General features: G+C 38.0%; 1 protein-coding gene across 2 annotated transcripts in view; it reads right to left on the reverse strand.

Moving 5' to 3' along the window:
• Positions 1 to 22,471, reverse strand: part of AUH (AU RNA binding methylglutaconyl-CoA hydratase) — a 185,573-nt gene that overhangs the window by 114,547 nt on the left and 48,555 nt on the right. For both annotated transcript variants that reach the window (XM_024214991.2, XM_024214992.3), the window contains exon 4: positions 20,137 to 20,223. In XM_024214991.2, coding sequence (XP_024070759.1) covers positions 20,137 to 20,223 — 87 coding nt within the window. The remainder of the gene's footprint in view (positions 1 to 20,136; positions 20,224 to 22,471) is intronic.

A 22,471-nucleotide genomic window follows, 5' to 3' on the forward strand; every position in this document is an offset into this window, starting at 1 on the left:
TATCATTTGCCAACATGCTGGGTTGAAGAACCAGTACTGAGGTAGTCACAGTCTGGAGGGTTAGTGGGTGCCATCAGTGCTCTCTTAATAGTTGGGACCAGGGCATCAGAGGGACTCTTCCAAGGCCATTGGCTGCCTTGACTGTTGAGCCCCAGTCACCATGACTTATGAATCTTAAACCTCAACTTAGTAGACACCAGACAGCGTGACCTCTGGCTTGGCTCAACTCTGGAGCATTGCTCCTTCCTAACCTTGCCAGAGGTCAAAACTGGAATGGAAATGTATGACAGGGACTTCTTGGTTGAAGTAGCCAGGGAGCTCAGGGTGGAATCTCAACTTATTAGAGAGCTCGAGGACAGGGACTGACAGAGGACTGAGGGTCCAGCTGCATCGTTCCTTTTGATGTCCAAGGTAGCTTGCATAAAAAGATCCAGGAGGAACAATTTTAAGTGAGCTTGTCCACCTTTCTGAATCCATTCAGAGGAGGAGTGACATATGGTAAATTGCTAAGGAATATGTCCTTCTCCTAAGTGAAACTGATATCTAGAGTATTTATCATTAAAGTATTGAAGATTAACAGAAGGAGCATGTTTTAAACCGCACAGATTTTGCTTCTACCATTTTGCTAGAGCTCTTGTATGGGGAGAAAGGGTATGGCCTAGTCTAAAAAACAGAACCTGACTAAAATGGTTGTTTGGGTTTGTGTTGGTAACAGACAACAAAACTAACAACTAGCACATTGAACAGAGAAGCAGGCAGACACTGCAAGAGTTCCATCTCATTGCCATGGGCAGTAAGAAGGAAGTGAGTGGTGGTTGGGCCCTCTCTGCCCTTTATGCCTTCAGGTGGGGGACAGGACAGGCATGGTCTCAACAGACACTGCTGGCTAAGAGAATCTGATTAAGCACACGAGGTGCATACGAACAGGAGTGGACTCCACGTGGATAATCACTTGAAGAACACTATAGACATTTGTCCTATGTAAGGGTATGTCTACACAGCAAATAAAAACCCATGGCTGGCCCGTGCCAGCTAACTTGGACTCACAGGGCTTGGGCTGCACGGCTGTTTCACTGCTGTGTAGACTTCCAGGCTTGGGCTGGAGCCCGGGCTCTATGACCCAGCAGGGTTGGAGATTCCAGAGCTCTGGCTGCAGCCTGAGCCTGGAAGTCTACATAGCAATGTAACAGGCCCTCAGCCTGAGTAGGCTGGCATGGGTCAGCCGCCAGTTTTTCTTTGCTGTGTAGACATACTCTAAGAGGGCAATTTATGAAGTCCACTCATCTTCAGAATGTTGGAAGCTGTCCCCGGTGAGTTTCAGAAATTTCTGAAGAATTTAAGTTTTCACTTATGAGCAAGATTTTCAAAATTAACTAGTGATTTTTGGTACCTCAATTTATGAATGCTCATCTTCAGACACCCACTGAGGCTTGATTTTCAGAAAGTGCTGAGCTCCCACCTCACAGAAAATTCACTAGGATGACCATGATCAGCTAGCACATTTTTAAAGGTGTTAAGTCTATAACAGGTGCTAAGTGGTGTTTAAAATACGTTAATTAAAACATGCTAGCTACAATACAAGCAAATTTCCTAATCTATACAGGGCCATGATCTCACAGGTATTTTTCACTTTGGCTCAAAGACTTAGGCCATGTCTACATTAGCACTTACATCGGCAAAACTTCTGTCGCTCAAGGGTGCAAAAAAAACATACGCCTCGTGCGCACAGTGCTATGTCGGCAGGAGACGCTCTCCCACCACCATAGCTACCGCTGCTCGCTGAGATGGTTTTATTACGTCGATGGGAGAGCTCTCCCCCATTGGCATAACACAGCTACACGAGTGAAACAGATAGATATAGTTAAATTGGTGCAACCCCCTAGTGCAGTCACAGTTATACTGGTATAAAGGGGATTATATCAATATGGTTTATTTCTGTAAATTTACAAGAGTGTAAAAAAAGTTGTGCGTAAACAAGTCCTAAGTCGACTGAGAAACCAATTTAGTTAAATTGGTGCAACCTCTTTGTGGAGACATTCTTAAAACCAAACTAAATTCTCACAGAGATATGGCATATGTTTCTGAGGACTGTAGTCAGACATTGCTCTGATCTTTGTTTTGCTGGATGAGTTTGCTGAGGAGTGACAAATACATGCTGCAGTAATCATTGTTACTTGACAGTGTTTATATTGCTAATAGCCTTGCAAAGGAAAAATTATAAAGTCAATAACACACATTAAAAATGCATATGCAGATCAGGAAGAACTGTAAAGTATTTTGATTATGGATTCCCAAGAATTTCAGTTATTCAAATACAGACTGGAATAACAATGGTGAAAAATCACTGAATGGATATACATGACATGGCAGTGCACAACAATTTCCTTACACAGTCTGTTGAACAACTAACAATATCAGACAGTATTTCTGACTTTATAGTGGCAATTAAAGCAAGCATGACAAATAATATAGCACTCTTAAAGGCTCGCTGTTTCTACAGCTACTAATAACATTGCATTTTAAATGCTTCTGAGACCATATTAAACAGCAATCAACAGTTGAAAGAAAACATTTCAAAACAATGTGCAATGAGTTTTTCTTTAAAACAAAACAAAAAAAGTGTGTTATCTGTTGTCTGGATCAACGGCTACATTTAAGTTAATCAGACTGACACAGAAGGTGCAAATCTAAGGTCATCATGATAGCATCTAGTTCAGAGAGCTGGGCAGAAGAAGAAGAATATAACAAATCTCACAATAGAACATTGTCCTGGCTCTAAAATTGCAAATGTTCTGTCTCCATTTCTGAAAAACGTATGGCTGGCATAGTTTCCAACTGAGATACTAGAGGCAACTGACTTCAGTATTGGTGACACTGCAACTCAGTACTAATCTGAAGACTGGAGTGTGGATCAGAATAGGAACAAAATACTTTTCTAGTGTATTGCTTAGTTGAATACTAGTCCCAGAAAAACTAGGAGGCTATAATCCTACTAATTCCACACCTACTCTTCTGGTCATGTAAAGAATCTTTTATATATTGTACAAAGTGAAAAGAGGAAGGAATGCTGCAGCTGGAATGCATTTGCAGCTTGTTTTCTATCTTGAATAATGGATTTTGAACTATGTAAAGACATCAGGGTCATCTGATTAAAAATGGGTTGCATCTGTCAATGATCTATGCAGTACTGGAGAGCCATGCACTGTAGACTGATAGATATATAGAAAGTGCTGCAATTCATTATGAGGTTAAAGATATAAGGAAACAGTGACAGATGTACTACATACGTATGCCTGAGGCACAAGTGAAGAGGGAGAGACTTCTAATATTACCATGTTCAAAAAACATCTCCCTCTCTAATATCTTTCCAAGTATATTTATCAAGAAGGCCTAAGGAACAATGGTGCTTTCTAGATAACTAAGTGATTGCCCAAAAGATGATTAAGTAGAGCTAGTCATGTGTCACAGTAAATTATACAAAGTGATGGTCTTATCACTGGGAGAATGAGAAGGAAGAGATAAAAATTACAATATTCAGTAAAAATGTCAAATTATGACTTTCTTCAAATGTTATTGTATTTATTAATAATGTTAAAAGGCATGTTTATCAATATATTATTTATTTCATACTGAAGACTGCTTGTAACCACTTAACATTTAAATATAGCTTAAAACTGCAACTTCCACCCTGCAACTTCATTCCCACAACAGTTGCAGTGAAGAAAGATCAGTAGAAGAGGCTGCTTCTTTAGTGCTGCTTCACTACTTCAACCTCTGCAAATCTTCTGGTTGCAGTTAGCAAAATATTTTCAATAGGCCATAGATTTACATAAGCGTTTTGACTCTAGATTGGTGATGATTTAAAACCAAATATTAAATTAATGTAAAATTGCTATAACCACTAGGGTTTTGGCTTTAAGGTAATTTAGTTTGTGTCTAAATATTCATATTCCACCATTCAAGGTTACTTGCATGAAGAGGCTTCTCTTAAATATGTTCATTAAACAAGCCTATGCACTCAGGAGCAACAGCTCAACAAGAGGTTACCTTAAACTGAGATTTTAGCCTGACAAAATATAATCTACTTTAGTGAGTGGCAAGCACTGACAGTTAAAACAACTTAAATGGTCCTTATATTAGGAACACTTTAATCAGATATGTCCTGAAAAAAACACAAATACTTTTTAATCTTTTTACAGGAAATCAGAAAAATTGAAATATCCCAAGAGACAGAATTTTAACCATTAATTCATTTTCTTCATTCTCAAAAATGACAATATCAAATGCCAATGCACAATGAAGAATTAGATGTTGTGTACACTATGGTTATCAAAAAATGAAAGGTAAATTTACAAACCTAATAAGGGCTTAACAACACTAAAATGCATATAACTTCACAAAAAGAATATGCTGGATTCTCTTTCATGGAGATTAAGGAGGTCAGGGATATCCCAAAAGAAAAATCAGAATAGAGCTGCAACTAGTACAATAACAAGGCTAATGCCAACAGCGTGAACAGGGAGAGAGAGTTTGTGATTTTCCTGTTGTCATACATAGCATAAACAAAGAGGAGAAATCTACCTTTTACCAGTCCAAAAGCAAACACAACATTCAAATCTATGGAGTTAGCTTGCATGAGAATTCACTCACTGGCCAATTAAAAATAAAGGACATCCTGATATAAACAAGAACTTCTTTTCAGAACGGGAGGGTTAGTTTCTTCTTCCTTTACCTTGAAAACAAGGTCTGGAATGAAAGTCTGAAAAAGATTCCCTCCTGGAGGCCCAATCCAAGTAAGAATGCTCTTAAAATGCTAGAGAAAGAAGACAATATAGCTACTTTGCAGAAGTCTGTGATGCAAACATCTCGGAAGTAGACCTATAGTAGCAATCTTGCCACAAATCCAGCAAATCTATTTTCAGGTTAGCCAGGCCATAACAATACAAAGTGCAACCAGATATCCATTTAACACAGTCCGCATTGCTCAGCAAACTGATGCTAAAAGAAACAAAAACTTGAAAAGAAGAAAAAGAAGCTTTATATTAAGGGCTTAGTCCATTCCAGATAGAACTCTAACAATATTTGACACCGAGACTATGGAAAGGAGCTTAGGATGGGAAGAATATTGGCAAGACAATTTAAGGCAACACATCAACCCCAACTTAAAGAGGAATGTCAGCTGAGTTTGCAGTACCACCTTCACCTTGTAAAATCTGGTATAAAGCTCAGTCGGTCACTAAAGAGTGACACTTACTCAGATTCTGAGCTGCAGTCACTGCCGCCAGGAAAAGTTATATCCATGGTCACTATAAGGTGGTGTTTGGAAGTCCTTTCATAATTGCTAATTGTCACTGCACTGCCACCAGGTCAGAAAGACCTGTTAGAAAACTGTAAAAATTATGTTACTGAAATAAACATACTAAATAATGTTAGAGAAATTATATATATTCTTAGCTTACTATATATATATATATATATATATATATATAGTATTATAAAAAAGTATAAAGGAAGTTTTGCTTTTGTATGTGTCTTTGCTGATGTAGCATTTCAGAATTTAGCTGAAACTGCTTCAGGATTGTGTAAACCATGAAAGCTGGTTTGTGTGTCTTAGCTGTAAAACCTTGTCCTATGTAAACAGCAGAGTGAAAAAGTGTCCTGAAACAATTGTTAACGTCAGGTTCCCCCCAAGACAAGCTAACCAGCAAAAAAACAAGGCCACAAAACCAGACCAATAAGATAAGATCTGGATGAAGCCAGTGAGGTTAGCAACAAAGAATAGCTGGTATAAGTAGACAGAGAAAAGTAACTTTAAGCAGGATAAGCAAAAATGTATTAATTTAGGTTACTGGGATTTATGCATGAGTGTTTTAATTAGGGGTTTAGAATAGATAGGTACATAGATGAGGTAACTGAGTAAACAGTCTGTGCAAAGTTACAGAACAAGGGATAAAAGATAGGTGATTGACAGTAGTAGAATGGAGAAGACAGAGGGAAGAACATAAAGACCAGAGATTTGAAAAGAATTGCCCTGTCCCCAGGAGAGGTAACTTGCTCAATTATCTTTCTTGTATTATCTGTTTCTGCATGTTTATGTAATTCATAGTACTGTCTTAAAATGAACAAAAATAAAGGCTAAAAAACTGTTTAAGCCTAAATGGAAGTGGATCTCATTTGTCATCCAACAGATTTGAGATTATCCATTACTCAGGTACAATGCGAGAGTCCCGGTATTTCACTGCTCTTCTAGAGCAGAATTATTCCCCCTTTTAAAAACAGCACAAATCTTCATATCTTTTCCATTAAAAAGAGATACATATCTTGAGAGTTTTAACATCATGCTGCGTGGACTTTACACTTTTAGAAACAGTTAGCATCCTTTGGGTATATCTACATTGCAATTAAAAAACGCAGGTGCGCATGCCAGTTGACTCAGGCTTGCGGGGCTGTTTCATTGCAGTGTACACTTCCAGACTCAGGCTGGAGCTCAGGCACTAGGACCCTGTGATATGACATGGGCCAGCCATGGGTTTTTAATTTCAAGGTAGACATATCTTTAGTCAATAAAGAAGCCTAATGGCACAGAGATCCCACTTATTTTTTAAAATGTAGGAGAAGATATATATATGCCCATATAAGTCCTTTTTACTACCCATTATTGTACTTGGAATCATTAGTATCTTGTCAATCTTCATTTTTCTGTATTGATACCTATGAACATTACGTCCATAGACTAGCATTCATATAGACTCTGATACAGTTACATCAAGAGTCAAGAGCTGTAAACATTTCTATTGCTGAGCAACTCAGATTACAAAAGATGCAACAGGGCAAGAGGATCAAGATATGCAGCACCAAGCACAAGATGGTACACAACTCAAAGGGTGAGTTTCCATGGATTACTGAAGAAACTTCAGTTACTGGTAACTATACCAAAACAGAACCTAAGTTAATCAGATCATCTGGATACTGTACAGTAGGCAAAAACCTGCACTTCGATTTGTACTCACAACTTGCCATGTGCTAATAAAGATGGCTGTTTCAACTTATTGCTTCACTAGATGACAGAAAAAAAGATAATTCAAATATATCTCAAAAAGTAGATATTTACTATGATAATTTGAGGGTTCTTCCTCTTAACTCTATAATATGCATATCTTGAGCTAACACACCTTGGCCTTATGATTTAACCTAGTGTGACGTTGTGTAGTCTATATGGTTTTATAAAAACATGATAAGTCAATATAATGTAACTGGGATATGCTTCGTGCAAAAGGTCTCTTGTAAGGTATCATTACAAAGCTTATAATCTACTGAGTGTGATCATCCTATTTGTAGAAATGTACCACTCTTGTATCTAAAACTAGAAATATAAAATATAACTCTGAGGGCCTATTGTAATTATGTAAAGTGTGGGCCATTAATGATGGATTGGACTCTTGATGACTCCCATTAACCAGGACCATTGTCTGCAGATGGCTGTGTTTACCTGTTAGTCTTCCTGTATATGTGTGTGCTGGCAAGTGGGTAATGAAGTCTTGCAGTGACACGTGATCGTGTCACCTGAACTGGAATCCATCTTTAACCTGGTGCTTTTCCAGTGGGGGGCAGGGGGTGGAAACCCAGAGGGACAAAAGATATATAAAGGGGTGGAAGAGAACAGAGGAGGAGAGGAACCATCATGAAGAATCCCCTAGCTATCACCTGAGCTGGAACAAGAGCTGTACCAGGGGAAAGAATTGTGCCCAGGCCTGGAAGGTGTCCAGTCTGAGAAAAAACTTACTGAAGCATCTCTAAGGGTGAGATTATCTGTGTTCAGTTTGATTAGACATAGATTTGCGCATTTTATTTTATTTTGCTTGGTGACTTACTTTGTTCTGTCTGTTACTACTTGGAACCACTTTAATCCTACTATCTGTATTTAATAAAGTCACTTTCTACTTAGTACTTTACTCAGAGTATGTATTAATACCTGGGGGAGCAAACAGCTGTGCATATCTCTCTATCAGTGTTATAGAGGGCGAACAATTTATGAGTTTACCCTGTATAAGCTTTATACCGGGTAAAACGGATTTATTTGGGTTTAGACCCCATTGGGAGTTGGGCATCTGAGTGCTAGAGACAAGCACACTTCTGTGAGCTGTTTTCAGGTAAACTTGCAGCTTTGGGGCAAGTGATTCAGACCCTGGGTCTGTGTTGGAGCAGACGGGAGTGTCTGGTCCAGCAAGACAGGGTGCTGGAGTCCTGAGCTGGCAGGGAAAACAGGAGCAGGGGTAGTCTTTGCACATCGGGTGGCAGCTCCCAAGGGGGTTTCTGTGATCCAACCCGTCACACCTAGTTCAGTGTATGTTCTAGCTCAGAATCAAAAAGCTCCCTCAAATACCGAAATAACCTTTTCAAAGAGGGCTCGGTCAGAAGTCTCACCATTTAAAAAGCAAAAGAAAGGCTGTTCCTGCAAGTTGTTAATATCTTAAATTAAAAAATAAGTTCTTGCCAAATACACAAAGAGAACTCTGCATCCAAAAGCATGCCCAGGCAAATAACCTGTAATGAGTAAGAGTATGCACGTGCACAGTTTTTATTTTCTCTGTAAATGATAGAGAGAAGCCTTACTGTTTGATGAAGAAGGTAGATACTGTAGATTGTTTCTAGCTGAGCGAATATGAGACAAACTATTACCTAGTTAGGTTTCTCCTCTATGCATCAGAAGCTACTAGTGAAAGAGGATGTCCTCAAGATACAGTGTTTTTCCTTCTCTTCTACAAATTTTCATCATCGATGGAAGAATACAGATTTTATTAGCAGCTTTTAATGTTACATATGAGTGTCTTCTATACCAATGTAGAAACATTCAGATAGGTTATGTATGAGAATGAATTAATCAAAATAGAAAATCAAGGAATTGATGGAATTAAGATGGATGTTTAAAGAAGACCCTCTAGCTACAAATATTGAACATATTTATTTAACCTGGCTGACACATTTGGCTGCATCAAGAACCCGACATGCATCCATATTTACTAACCCTGGGCTCCAACTCCTAGCTTTCTATTTTTGTTCTAACCCCTATCCCTGACTCCTGTTCAGGCTACCTTGCATGACAGCCCACATCTGGGTCACATGATAGTGGGGTACCAAAACTGCGGTAGGGCAATAGCAGGAACACTTATCCCTATTCCGACACCATCCAGTCTTGCTAGTGAATACATAAGACAAAAGGGTACTTTTCCATGTTTATGCAAGTGCTAGTGGATCACCAGACGTGCTTCACTGACATCAATGTGGGCTGGTCAGGGACATAGGTGCTGGAACTATAGGTGCTGGGTGTGCAGCAGCATCCCCTGGCTTGAAGTGGTTTCCATGATATGGAAGGTTTACAGTTTGGTTCCATGGTTCTCAGCAGCCTCATTATACAAATTGTTCCAGCACTCCATGTCAGGAAAGGTGCATGCTGCTTGCATCTTTAAGAACATGGGACTTTTTCTAAAAGATGCAAGCAGGAACATTCTTCCCTGGCTGGCACATTCTCATTGACGATGTTGAAATGTCAACTGATTCTGGGGGACCCAGCTTATGCCTTGCCCCCCCGCTCAGCTGAGCAGGTGCAAGATGACTGTTGAATATGCTTTTGGTAGATTAAAATCTCATTGGTGATCTTTAGAGATTAAGTTGGATCTCAGCAAGGCAAACATTCCTATCATTTTTGCTGCATGTTGTATATTATATAATATTTGTGAGGTGAAGGGGGAACGACTACTGTAAGATCGAAGGGTAAGGTGGACTGGCTATCTGCTGAATTTGAACAGCCACACACAAGGGCTATTAAAAGAGAGAACTGTGGAGGTACATACAGCAGAGGGAGGCCTTAAAATAATATTTTAGCAGTCAGACATCGGATTATTGTGCTGTGCTTTTGAACTTGTTGCCTTCATGTGCAAAGACTTTAAATATGAGTGGGTTACTGACTCCCATTATGGATTTTATAACGTGGCATGCATGCTTGCTGCAAACCTATAAATATACTCTGAGTTTCACAAAATAAAACTTTATTGTGTGCAAATAAACAGGAAACAAAGTGAAAATAAACATTTTAAAATATTTTAGTAGTGCTGTAAGAGGGTAACCCAAACTTATAAAAAACATGTAAACAATAACATACATGCTTACATATTAAAACACAAAGTTTTATTCATGATAAAAACTAGTGCACTTTACTTGGAGGCTCACCCTGCAGTTATTGCAGGTCAGTGAGTGTAGGTATAGTCAAGGTTCTCCTTGTTTTCCCTTGACGTGGAGTGACAGAAGTAAGAGTTCATGCCATGCTGCCACCTCTTATGCTGGAGGGGAAGTGGGGGGGGGGGGCTATAAGAGGCAGCAACCATGAGTTTTCCATGGGTTGGAAAGTCTGCTGTGCATGAGGTCTTTGGGCATTCAGTTCAAACATATTCTCCAACACCTGTGTTTGTTTCCTGAGCCATAATATCCTGGTGCACTTCCCATGCACCTCTCTGTCCTTTTCCCTCTCCTCCAGCAACTGTTCTCCCCCCACTCCTCCAAAACATCATTAGATTTACAATCACAATGGAAAGATAAGTCCCAAAACTCCCTTATATTATTCCCATAAGACCTTTAATAAAATATACTAATTGTAACTTTAGTTTTGGAGCACCTCATTACGCAACCGCTCTGCAACTCAAGCCATGGTGAGCATGTACTAGCTGGGACGAGGCAGGGGTGGGGACTGTTGCATGAGAGGCTTAGAAGCTGGGTGCCTCTGAGTATAGGGAAAGTGCAGTAAATAGTGCCAATATTTTCACAGGCAGTGTGATTTGGCTGATCTCTCACTCATGAGGGTGACAGAGGCCCACAGAACACAGCTGTTACTTGCATCCTGATCCTGCCCAGGCCTATATGCTGCTGCCGATTTACTGTAGTGGTGCCTGTGGAAATCATAGCAGGGGCATGAGAATGTCTCCTATCATGGGGGAAGACATAAAGCAGCCATTCCGTAGAAATGTTCGGGAAACAACTGTATAGTACCTCCATGAAAATTTCACTGAGATTGTTCAAGAGGATAAAAGGGATGACCCTATTCAGATAAACTAAGTACTCTGCTTGGGGTAGAATTGTGGACTCCTTTCCCTCTGCCCCACCCAGTCCAACAAGCCAAAGAAAGGAAAAGCAAACTCCTCTTTTACTTTTTTCTTCTAACCTCTACCAGATCACAGGGCAATGATCTGATGAGGACTGTGTAATTAGGCTGGCCACACTAATTTTTTTTAATTTATTTTCTAACATATATTAGTTGATTGAAGTGGCAACTGCATAAGCACTCCAAAGCATTAACTTTAATTATATTCCCGGGGGTGGTTTTACAAATAAAATGAGGAATCAAAAGTTGACACTTTTGTTCTCTAAACATATGGATGGGATGGTCGCCATTTTAAATAGGGAAGAAGGGAGGGAGGGAGGGACGGGAGGTATCAGGCAACAAAAAGAGAGGGAAATTATTATAAGGAATAATGTATCCACACACATACCTCAGCTCCCTTCCCCTCCTCATCTGTGCTTGCCTGGCAGGACTGGCTTGACTCCAACTGAGTTTTGAATACCTCCTGGTTCACTGCATGCCCCTCTGTCTCCACCCGTCACCTGCCCCAGACACTGTAGCTGTTTCAGCATCCAGCTCTCACCAAGTGTCCACAGACACAGTCACGGTGCTGATGTGGTCCCTGCCAAGTAAGGCAGGGGAAGCAGCAGGTCTGCAGGGGACAGCTCCAGATTTGTTGCTACTCTCCCCTTGCCTTCTGATGGGCCTGCTAAAGTTTCTTGGCTTTCACCAAGAATTGCAGCTCATCCCTGTCATGCCCCAGATTTAGCATCACCTGCACAATCTGCAAGTAGTTGTCTATATTTCTTTGGGTGCACCTTAGCTGGTCTTGCACAGCCACTTTTCCCCACAGGCAAAGGAGATCCGTGACTTCTTTCCTGCTCCAGGTAAGAGCACATCTACTAGCTCTCTGTCTGTGTGGATCTGGCATGGTTGGATGCTCGCAATGGTGGACAATCAGGAAAAGGCATTTCAAAAACAAGCTGGAGGATTTAAGGTGTAGGCAGACTTAAGGTATCGGTGACCCCTGGGCAATGGAGTTCAAAATTGTGACCTGAGTGACCACTTTTGCAGGGACAGGGGCATTGTGGGACAGCTCCTGGAGAACAGTTAGGATCGACACAGGTAATTCTGTGTCTACACTTGCACTACGTCAACAGAAGTAGGTCAACTTTAGCTCTGTGTCATCTCAGGAGGTCGTGTTATTACATCAATGAAACAGGGAACTTATGTCAGTGAAAGGCAAATTAAGATGTGGACCCATGCAGAGTTATATAGAACATGTTAGGTCAACCTAACTTTAATGTAGAGCAGGCCTTAGATCCTACAATTCTGGATCTGGAAGATTTGGGACATTAGAATCTACAAACATTTCCTTACCCATCCTTACAACAAATTTTAGAGTCATATTAGGAAAGGGAAAAAAGTATAACAAAAATCCTGTAAGCAATGTTGTTATGTAAATGGATAATAAACATCTTGGATGGAGAAGTTTAATGCTGCATTCATTGGCATTATCAAACTTTATAACTCCGTTTTTTAATTAAAAACAATCCAATGAAATTTGACAAAGCACATAATTTCAGCTCTGCAGGGACAGCACGGTCTACTTAGTTAACTGACAATACTTAGTTATTTCTTATATAAAGAGTAATTTAAATTAATTCAACATTAAAAGAAGCAGTAAATCAAAGCTACTGCTGGAAAACAACCAAGAACTCAGCAATGTGTTTCAGCCTACTAGCAAGTCTGACTACATTAGCCTTGCTCTATAATTCTGCTGAACAGGCACTGAACTATCTACAGCTGGAAACACACTGGGCAAAATCCTCCCCCCTTAACATTGAGCAATAATGAGAGAGATGGTGAGCCAGGGTAGTGTCAGATATGAGCCTGTTATGGTTCAGGGGTGAGCAGTATCTATGATCTTCTTCATTCTTCTGTGGGTACTCTTAAGTAATAGGCCTACACCTGCACTTGAAAAAGTGCCCACAGAAAGAGTGGAACCCTGCAATTCACTACACTTTAGACTGGATCACCCCAGGCTACAGCACCCCCTGTTTACCAACCATGTTCCACCTCTCTGGAACTGTGATCAGCTGATAAAAGCAATGCCCCCCTGCAGAGTTTAGCCATTAGTCATGTTTTTAGCCAGCACAATATAAGCACCAAACCCACAGATACATATTTAACATTCATAGAAATTAATGCATATTATTCCCATGTTCTTCACAGAGCCCCAAACTAGATAAACAACATTCTGATAGGATAATGTATTATAGTGTTTAATATTTTATTTATTTTCTTAGCATTGGTCATTATACCAAAATTGTGTTATTTCCCAGTGAGAGAGACTGGAGGGTGCGAGGGAGGAGGCAGGGGGGGAGGCAACAGATTTATAGCATGACTATTATAGAATTCACTTTGATGGGTTTAATTGTACATTAAAATTCATTTCAAGGTCTTGACCTGGAACCAATTTTACATCCCTCTTTGAGAGATATTTTATGTCCTTGATTAAAACCTCTGGATCATTTCTCATACCTCACCCACTTTCCATACAAATACCTTTGTTCTAAAAACCTACAATCTTCCAGCTGATTGGAACAGATCTCTGAATGTTAACAGCTTTTAATCATCCAGATAGATCATTGCTGGGCAAAGGAAAGTAAGCCCTCAGGTCTGGGTCACTGCCTCCACAGTGTATACACTATGTATTATAAAAGTAGCATCAGTAGATGTACTACAGCCAAGATGAAGGATGTAGAGTACAATGGTTATGTTTCAGGCAGAATGAGTGTAGTTAGAGTCTCAAAAAGCATAATTTAATTGGTATTCGTCTATTCTAGTACTGCTCTGACCATGTAACTCCCTTCTTCACATTCTTTCACTGGCTTCCTCTTGCCTCCTCCTTCAAGGCACTTCATCAACACCCAATCTCGGTGTGTATTACCTCTTAGTTCTCCTTCTACTGCCTACGCTATCAAATCCATTTTGCATAACCTTTTACTGCCTTCTTCTCCCACTCCTGTTTTTGTGGTTTCTTATGTTTGGAACTCTCTTCCTTTCCATGCTGCAGCTCTCTTCATTCAAATCACTCCTTTCAAAAAGAAAAGAAAAGAAAAGAAAAACCACTTTTACGGAGTCTTTCAGCAATAATCCCACAAGGATTATCTTCATTGTTTCAAGACTGAATGTTATTAACATTATTTTGTGTGTCTGAAACTACTGTACCATCTAAGTTAAGACAGTACATTCCTTGAAACAGAGACCATTTATTTTTGTTTCCTTAGTATCAAGCACACTATAGGCACTCAAAAATATTGTCAAAGATATTTACAAACAATAATCCACAAAACACCACCAGTACTGCCACTATCCTCTTCTGGAGGTTCCATCACCATGGAAGCTGGTCTTTTAACCTTCAAATCAGGGCCCCAAAAGAACCCCACCGGCTGAAACACTAAATTAGGGCATCACCTGGCCAGGCTGAATCTGACCCTACCCAGGTTGGCTCTGCCTACTTTTGAGGCTGCGCCAGTCAGTTTCATAAATTGAGAAGTGGTGGTCAATGGCTGGTAAAGCAGGTGTCAGGGCAATTTACATGGCTGTGAATTCTTGGGGGCTAAGGGACCAAGTTCTGCTGGCCAGTGCAAATAAGAATTTATGGCATTAATTTGGCATAGTATCTCTTTCTATGCGTGAAGGACGTAGAAGATTAGGAAAAGAAGACTTCAGAGGATGAGTGATTTTTTCCAAAGTCTGAGCAAGGACTTAAGTTTGGAGGTGACACTTGGGAAATCCTTAAAGAAACAGGGATGATAGACGGAAATTAAGGGAGAATAAAAATGTGCCTTTCAGGAAGTTCTCTAGAAGCAACTATTTGCTTAGGCTGTTGTTCAGGGAAAGTAAATGAAAATAACCAAATGTATGGCCTTTTTATCTGGGAAGGTCATAGTCAAAGAATAAATTAAAAAATAATTGAGGAATGTGAAAGCTATCTCCAAACAAAAAAACTGGATATTACCCACTGCCTACAGCCATAACAACCACCTCAGGGTAAAAATTAAATAGCGCTTATAAGCCAAACAGAGTAAGGCCTATTTGGTATTTAGATGGACGATGTAAATCAAAAACAAAAAACAAAAAACCACCAGTTACTTACAATAATATGAAAATTTGGTAGCTCTCTCCATTAGTTGGTACTGAATCAATGATCCAGCATGGTGCCAGGAAGCAATGTGCTGCTGTAACCCACACACCTCCTGGGTGTGGTGCGCTGTCCCATGTAGTAGCACTGAGACTACTTAGAGAGTGATTAATGAATCTGCTCTACAACTTTAGCCAAGAGCCATACGGCTTTTAGCTCATGCAATAGAAGCTCGTGTATTTAGCTTCAGAGGTCCCAGGTTCGATCCCGCCGGACGACGACCGGGGTCTGTCAGTGTTATACTGCTTTCAGACAGAATATAAAATCAAGGCTGACCACTCTTGGGCTGAGATTTTCAAAGGGAATAAGAGAGTTAGACATCCAAATCCCACTGAAATTCAATGGGATTGGACACCCAATCCTTAGGGATTTTTGCACATATATAAAGGATGTGGCCAAACTCCAGCTGGAGTAATTACATATAATACTGCCAAAAATGAATTCTTGTTATTTCAATTTTTCATTCTCCCTTCTAAACAAAGTGTTTTGCTGGCACACAATGGCTACCATGTTCCACCCCACAAGAAGTTACAGGTTATTTTGTAGCTAAAATCTCACTGGATGAACTGCACTGTGTAGATATAAAGGGACAGATCCACAGTTGGCATACGCAGACATAGCACCATTGACTTCATTGTAACTATTTCAGTTTACACCAGCTGAGGATCTGGCACAAGGTATTATTTATTCCCAAAGCATCAAAAAAGTGATGCATGTGTGTGTGCCAATGAGACTTTGCTTTAGTTTAGCCAGAAACCCTTTTGAAACTGTATACAACTAGGCAGATCTACTAATGTTTTCCCCTCGGAGAACTTTCAGCGTAAAAGCAGCCTTACGTCAGTAATGCAGAGTCTCAAGGTAGAATATAGTAATGGACAAGTAGTCTTATGTTCCTGCCCTATAAAAACAACCCACACAACTCTGGTATAATTTTAGCAAAAGCAACTAGTGCTAAAAATAGCAGTATGCTTTGATTTTTTCCCCCTCAACTTTAAGCATTCAGAGCTACGACAAATAGCTCAGTACAATTTCTTCTGCTCTTTTTTCAAATGCTTATTTTTATACCAAGTGATATTTAATGTAATCTTAATACTTCCCCCAAATTTAGCATGAAGTCATAAATTAATCCCACATACAATTATATCTAAAAACTGTAGCAAACAAGTGCAGTATGATTTTAATTTATAGAAAAATCTTTTCTGTTGTTACATTCCTAATTAATGATGCTGCATCTTTAAAAAAATAATAATAAAGAACTGGTACGAGAACAAAAAATATAATCAAATTGTCGATAACTGCGAAAAGCTAAGACATACCAATTCAAAAGGCTGATTTTTAATAGTTAAAGTCTTAAGCAATATTTATCTTTCATCTATTTTGGCTACACAGTTAAATAAGTTATTTTTCTTAAGGGCTCTGAAGACACTCTTTTCTTTAAAAGTATCTCCTTACTAAGTCAAACATCTGAATATAAACACTGTTTTCATAATGTGTTCTATTTCTGAAGAGCAGAAAGTAGTGCATATTTGAAACTGGTTTTCATCATTAATGTTGTATGGTAAAGGGACAAAAACAGGAAATTGAAAATATGTTTCTACAGCATTTGTACAATGACAAATAAATAATTGTTGGAGGATATTTTCCCCTTCGTGAAGCGTCTCTTGACATTATGGTTGCTTCTGGGCAGAAAAAAAATATCTTCATTTGCTTGTTTTCAGTATACTGATTCATTGCCAGGAATCCAATGCAAATACACTGTCCCACTTGCTCTACTAAAATTAGTTTTTGTAATGCTAGACTACTCCTTCGGAAGAAAAAAAGAAGAACTGAAAACCTGACTTGTTAAAAGATTAATGCTCACTTCCATTTGTAAAGGCATCATATACCTCACAACACATTGATCTCCAATTTCTGACGTATACTTTTTTTTATACTTCATCAGCTTCGTGATGGAGAAGACAAAGCGCAAACTACTTTGCAGAAATGTTTCAGAATAAGTTATATGAATACTGTCATGGCATGTACCGTTGGCATTGAACATTCAAAACAATAATGCCCAAAATATGTAATTAATATATTACTTCAAATAATTAAACAAGAAAAAAAATTGTCAAAAACAGAGAGTATAAAAATAAGTGAATAGCATTATGTGAGGATGGTTTCCTGGTATAACTCTGGAACAATCTATTCCCATTACCTTTCAGGTAAAAGATGCATGGGAAACAGTTTTCTAACATATGGATATTTTAGAGAGTTCACAATTTTTTCCCATCTTGAATCAGGATGAACAGTTGAAATCTCAAAAATATTTGTGGACCCTAATTTTTTCACTTTTGGGGGTAGGAAGTCAATCAAAAATCATTTTGATAAGTTTCAAATATTTTGTTTCAATCTCAATTTTTTTTTCAGTTAAATTAGCTTAAGTTTCAAAATTAAAAGTAATTTCAATCAGAAAACCATTTTAAAAATGTCAAAACAAAACATTTTGACAATTTCAAACCTTTTTCTTAACATTTTTTCAACTCGGGACAACGATCAAACCCAACCCTGTTTCATGAAGAGTTTCATTTTCAACAAATTTGCATTTTTGACAAAACAAGTCGTCATAAATTTCCCATCCAGCTCCAGTCAGGATACCATATTAACTTTAAAAATCCTTTTGGCATTAGGAGTCGCATCATTTTAAAAAGCGTGAGTTGGCTAAGATATCAAGTGCCTTTTCCAAGCTAAAACAAAGGATCTTTAAAAATATTTAGGAATTTATATCTGCAAATCATGCAATTACATGTATTCACAATTGCATCCCTTTTCTTGAGAAAGTGAATAGAGACATATAAGAATGAAAGGGTGCCCCTATTATGAGTAGTATTTCTGGTCTTCTAAAACTCATATAATTCAGTATCAGTATAACATTTAAGTCTTTACCCACTTTGTAACAATGGAAAATATATTTTTGAATGTTCAATAATTACACAATCTCCTACAAGATCTAATTAAATTAAAGATAATCATCCATTTACCCAATAGGCTTTTGAAATGTAAGGCAAAACACAGAGAAAGTCTGGCATCTCTAACTTTCCCATTTATCCCAATATAAAGATCCAAAAACTTTACCAGCTCCAAGGGAAAAAATATATTTATTTGTTTCATTTCTAAGGACAGACAGGATCCCATTCCCTCAGTCGGCGAAAAGTCTTTAAATCTATTACCTCTATCTAAACATTAAATGGAGTGTCAAAGAAAATCTTTTCAACAACTTGTTACCATTTGTTTTATAAGCCAACTGGAATGCTAGTACTAGCACTTAAGGTAATAGTTACTGCAAGAAACTAATGGTTTAGTCCTTTCTGATTATTTTATTGTATGTTTTTAAAAAACAGCCTCAAGAATTTAGCTTACTTTAAAAGGGAGGAAAGGGGAATCAGACTGACACACCACCATAAACTCCCATACTAAGACTATTTTTTAAATAGTTTGTTATTTACTTGATATAGCATATTGGTTTCATTTATAGCATTATGCCAATTCAAGTTATGAATCTGACCCAATGTTAATATGGAACAACATATTAAAATTAGTCTTTAAAAAGCAATTGGCTCCTCTAGAGCAATTTTGAAGTATTAATAATTCATCTTTTTAAAGGTAAAATGAAGATCTAGCCTTAGCTCCCCATGATAAAACCTAAAATCTTACAGATCAAACTTTGGTCCGGTTTACACTTTATGGGAGCCCATTGATTTCAGCCAGGTTAGATAGAGTGTTACATCATGGCATACTTTGGCTCACAGGGTCTACATTTTGCTCTCATTCTTACCCATGTAAATTGGGAACAACTCCATTGTCTTCAAAGGCTCTCTGACTTTTGGGCTAGGTAACACCTTCCCGAACTTCTTAATATTTAAAATAAGCAACACACAGAGTCCTATAATTTAAGATGTTTATGATCCAACATTTATTTTCTTTAAAAGGAATGTAAATCCCACACAGCAACCCTGGAGGATTACACATTTAGTTTTTAAAAGAGTAATACTTTAAAAAAATGTTGCTTGGGTCATCAGGCACTGTCAAAATTGTGTATGATTGGATTCTTTAACCCCATACTAGTAATTTTTGTAGCTTAAATTTATAAAAGGCATTGCTCCAGAGATGCTATGTTAGACTGACCTTCCTTTTTATAAAAATACATTAACAATATCCTGTCAAAACCAATCAGATTACAATCTACAAAAATGTCACTTTTGGATGGAGATTTCATATTCCAAAATGCACAGGCAAATTATTAAGAACTAAAAGGAGCACTTACCACAAAATGGAATTTAAAACCAAAACTATCATTACCAAAAGGCACCACTATAAGAGTAGATACAGATTTAACAATATTTTGCAATGTCATAAAACCACATTTTCCATCAACAGTACATGTTTAAAACATTTATACGATGTATCAAATGCTGTATTAAATGTATATCCAATAGAAGAAGGGGACAATAAAAATAAACCCCACACCATTGAGGGGGCACAGAACTACAATTCTTCCTCCATGAAAATATGATTCCAAACCACTTGGCTATATTGTTAATCAGTCTGTGAAACAGCACCTTAATTTATTCTATAAGAAGTCAAACACTATTGCGCACATTTTAAAACACAATGTGCCAGTGACTCATAATTATCTCATCGACATAAGTAGTTTTGGATATCCCATCGCGTAGCAAGAATTAATCATACATGTTTATGTTACTTCTTTGATCTGACCTTTAGAGATTAAAGAAGTTTGAGCTCTGCAACTATTCAACAGTGAGTTTATTTTACTTACCCATTTCATTAATAGTTGCTCTTGCTTTTGAGACAAAAGAACTAACTTCACTGGAGTGCATTTTGGCTCTTTCCTGAAGGTCAGCACCTGTAAGTGACATTTTATACATATATTAGTAAACTAACTGCAATGCGGTAAATCGTATTCAAAGTTAGAATATTATTATCTTGTGCCAATAAGATTCAAGTGAACTTTGAAATACAGCTAGTTCAAATTAATCAGTTATTCTCAGTCTATATTTTTCTTGAACTATGAGAAGAACTGAATGTGTACAGTGAAAAAACAGTGAAATTCAGACTATCCACTTTGATCAATTTTGCTCCAACTGAGACTTCTCCCGCAACTTAAGGGCTTAATGACAAATCTTGATAGACAACACAGCTGCAATATATTAATTCAACTGTCGTGCTTGTGTTCACTTTTCTCAACTGTGTCTCAAAGCCAGGACTCTGTATTTTTTCCATGTTACTAAACACATGAATAGAAATTCTTTGTTTCTTTCTTCAAGTATATACTAAAACATTTCTAACAGCTTACTTATACAAAATTGTGGTCATTACAATATGTGTTATAAAATTTAAATGTCCTTTGAAGCTTGCTCTATGAAAAATTGCCCTTTTTTTCCTTATGGAAAAGAGAGATTATAGACTTAATCACAGTATCTAGATATGGAAAAAAACTATTAAATAGAGTCCATCCCCCTGCAACAGTAGAATATCATGTAAATGGAACAGACACAAGCAGTCAACCCATGTGCATGTATTCTCCAGACAACATGCATGTCATTCCCACTAGGACGAATAGAATATTTTTCTCTGATTTGTAAAAATGCTACTATCAAATTAGTATTTTGGCACATATATATCTTGTTTTTAACCTTTATGTACAACTAACGATACAAACTGAACAGATTTGCATCTAAAAATAAAATTATTCCCCACAATCAGCACCTCACTCCTGCCCTTTCAGGTAAAAGCATCAGACTCTGATCCAACAAAGCTCTTAAAACACATGCTTGAGTACTTTACTGGATCAGAACAAGATTGAACAGATGTTCTTACTGGGCTCTATTCTTGGCCTCCTCCTCTTCTCCTCCTATACTCTCTCTCTCTGGGCTCCTTCATACAAAAGCACGGCTTCAGCTATCATTTTTCTACTAACAAAACACAGGTTTACTTCTTCCCTCTCTGACCTTGTCTCTTCCCGTGCAAACTAAAACAAATTCAACGTGGCCAGAAATTAGCTCTTAATCTTCATCTCCCACTTCCACTGTACCAAAGATGCCAACCTTTGCCACCCAACAATCAAATTTCCCCTCAAGGTACTTCACATTTTCTCCCATGCTGCCCGTTATGCAGTGGGGAAAGAGTGCAGGTGTCTCTCTGTACAAAAAACAAAAAAGCCACTACATTGCTCTCCTCTAAACCTATTCTTAAAGTCCACCTATGCCATGAGGCATACAACACTCAACAGCTGCAGTAATACAACTACGGCTTATAATACTAATCATAATTGTTTCACTGTTCCTTTGACCTCCATCTGTTCACTCTATTTGTTGTGTCTAGTCATATTTATGCTGTAACCTTTTGGGGCAGAAACTCTTTTCATTATCTGCATGTTCAGTGCCAAACAGAATGGGGCATCGATCCTGACTACTGCCTCTAGTCTACATAATACAAATAAATAATAATATATTATCTACAGCTAGCACTGTTAAGTTTAAGTAGCACTATTAGATACAGGCCAAGTTTCCAAGTGTAAGGATAGTCCCATATTGACAACAGTGAAATAAACTAATTGGGTAGTCATGAAAAGTGGGGATTACTGTGGTCAAATCTGTATTGGAGAGGAATGGCTGCAATTATCTACCCCAGTAATACACAGACTTTGCATACCAAAAACTTACCAGGAATCTGTGAGTCAAACAAAATTTGCATGTGAATGCGCATAAATTTGGGTAGGCTTTAAATCATAGACAAATGCATACAACTATTCTTTTTATTTATAAAGCTCTAACTGAATAGAGTGCTTTACAAGACACCAAAAGGCAAAATATACTTTGAAAGCTGAAGAGGAAATGGTGTGAATAAAAACAGTAGCACTGTTGCTTTGACACCAACTTATTAATGTCTGGCTTTAACTCTATAACTGTCTCTAAAAGCAAATTACAATAGTCACAATAGAAAAAAATCCTATACTTTACAGACTGAAAAAAGCATATGATTACTTAGTTAAAAATCTGACTCAAAACTTTCATCTACCATACAAACTGAAATATTACTATTTACTTCACACACACTTAAAAAATGCATAGAGCCAACTTTAAAATGAGCAC

This window comes from Terrapene carolina, unplaced genomic scaffold, assembly GCF_002925995.2.
Source record: "Terrapene carolina triunguis isolate 2854851 unplaced genomic scaffold, T_m_triunguis-2.0 Scaffold113, whole genome shotgun sequence".
NCBI classification, from domain to species: Eukaryota; Metazoa; Chordata; order Testudines; family Emydidae; genus Terrapene; species Terrapene triunguis.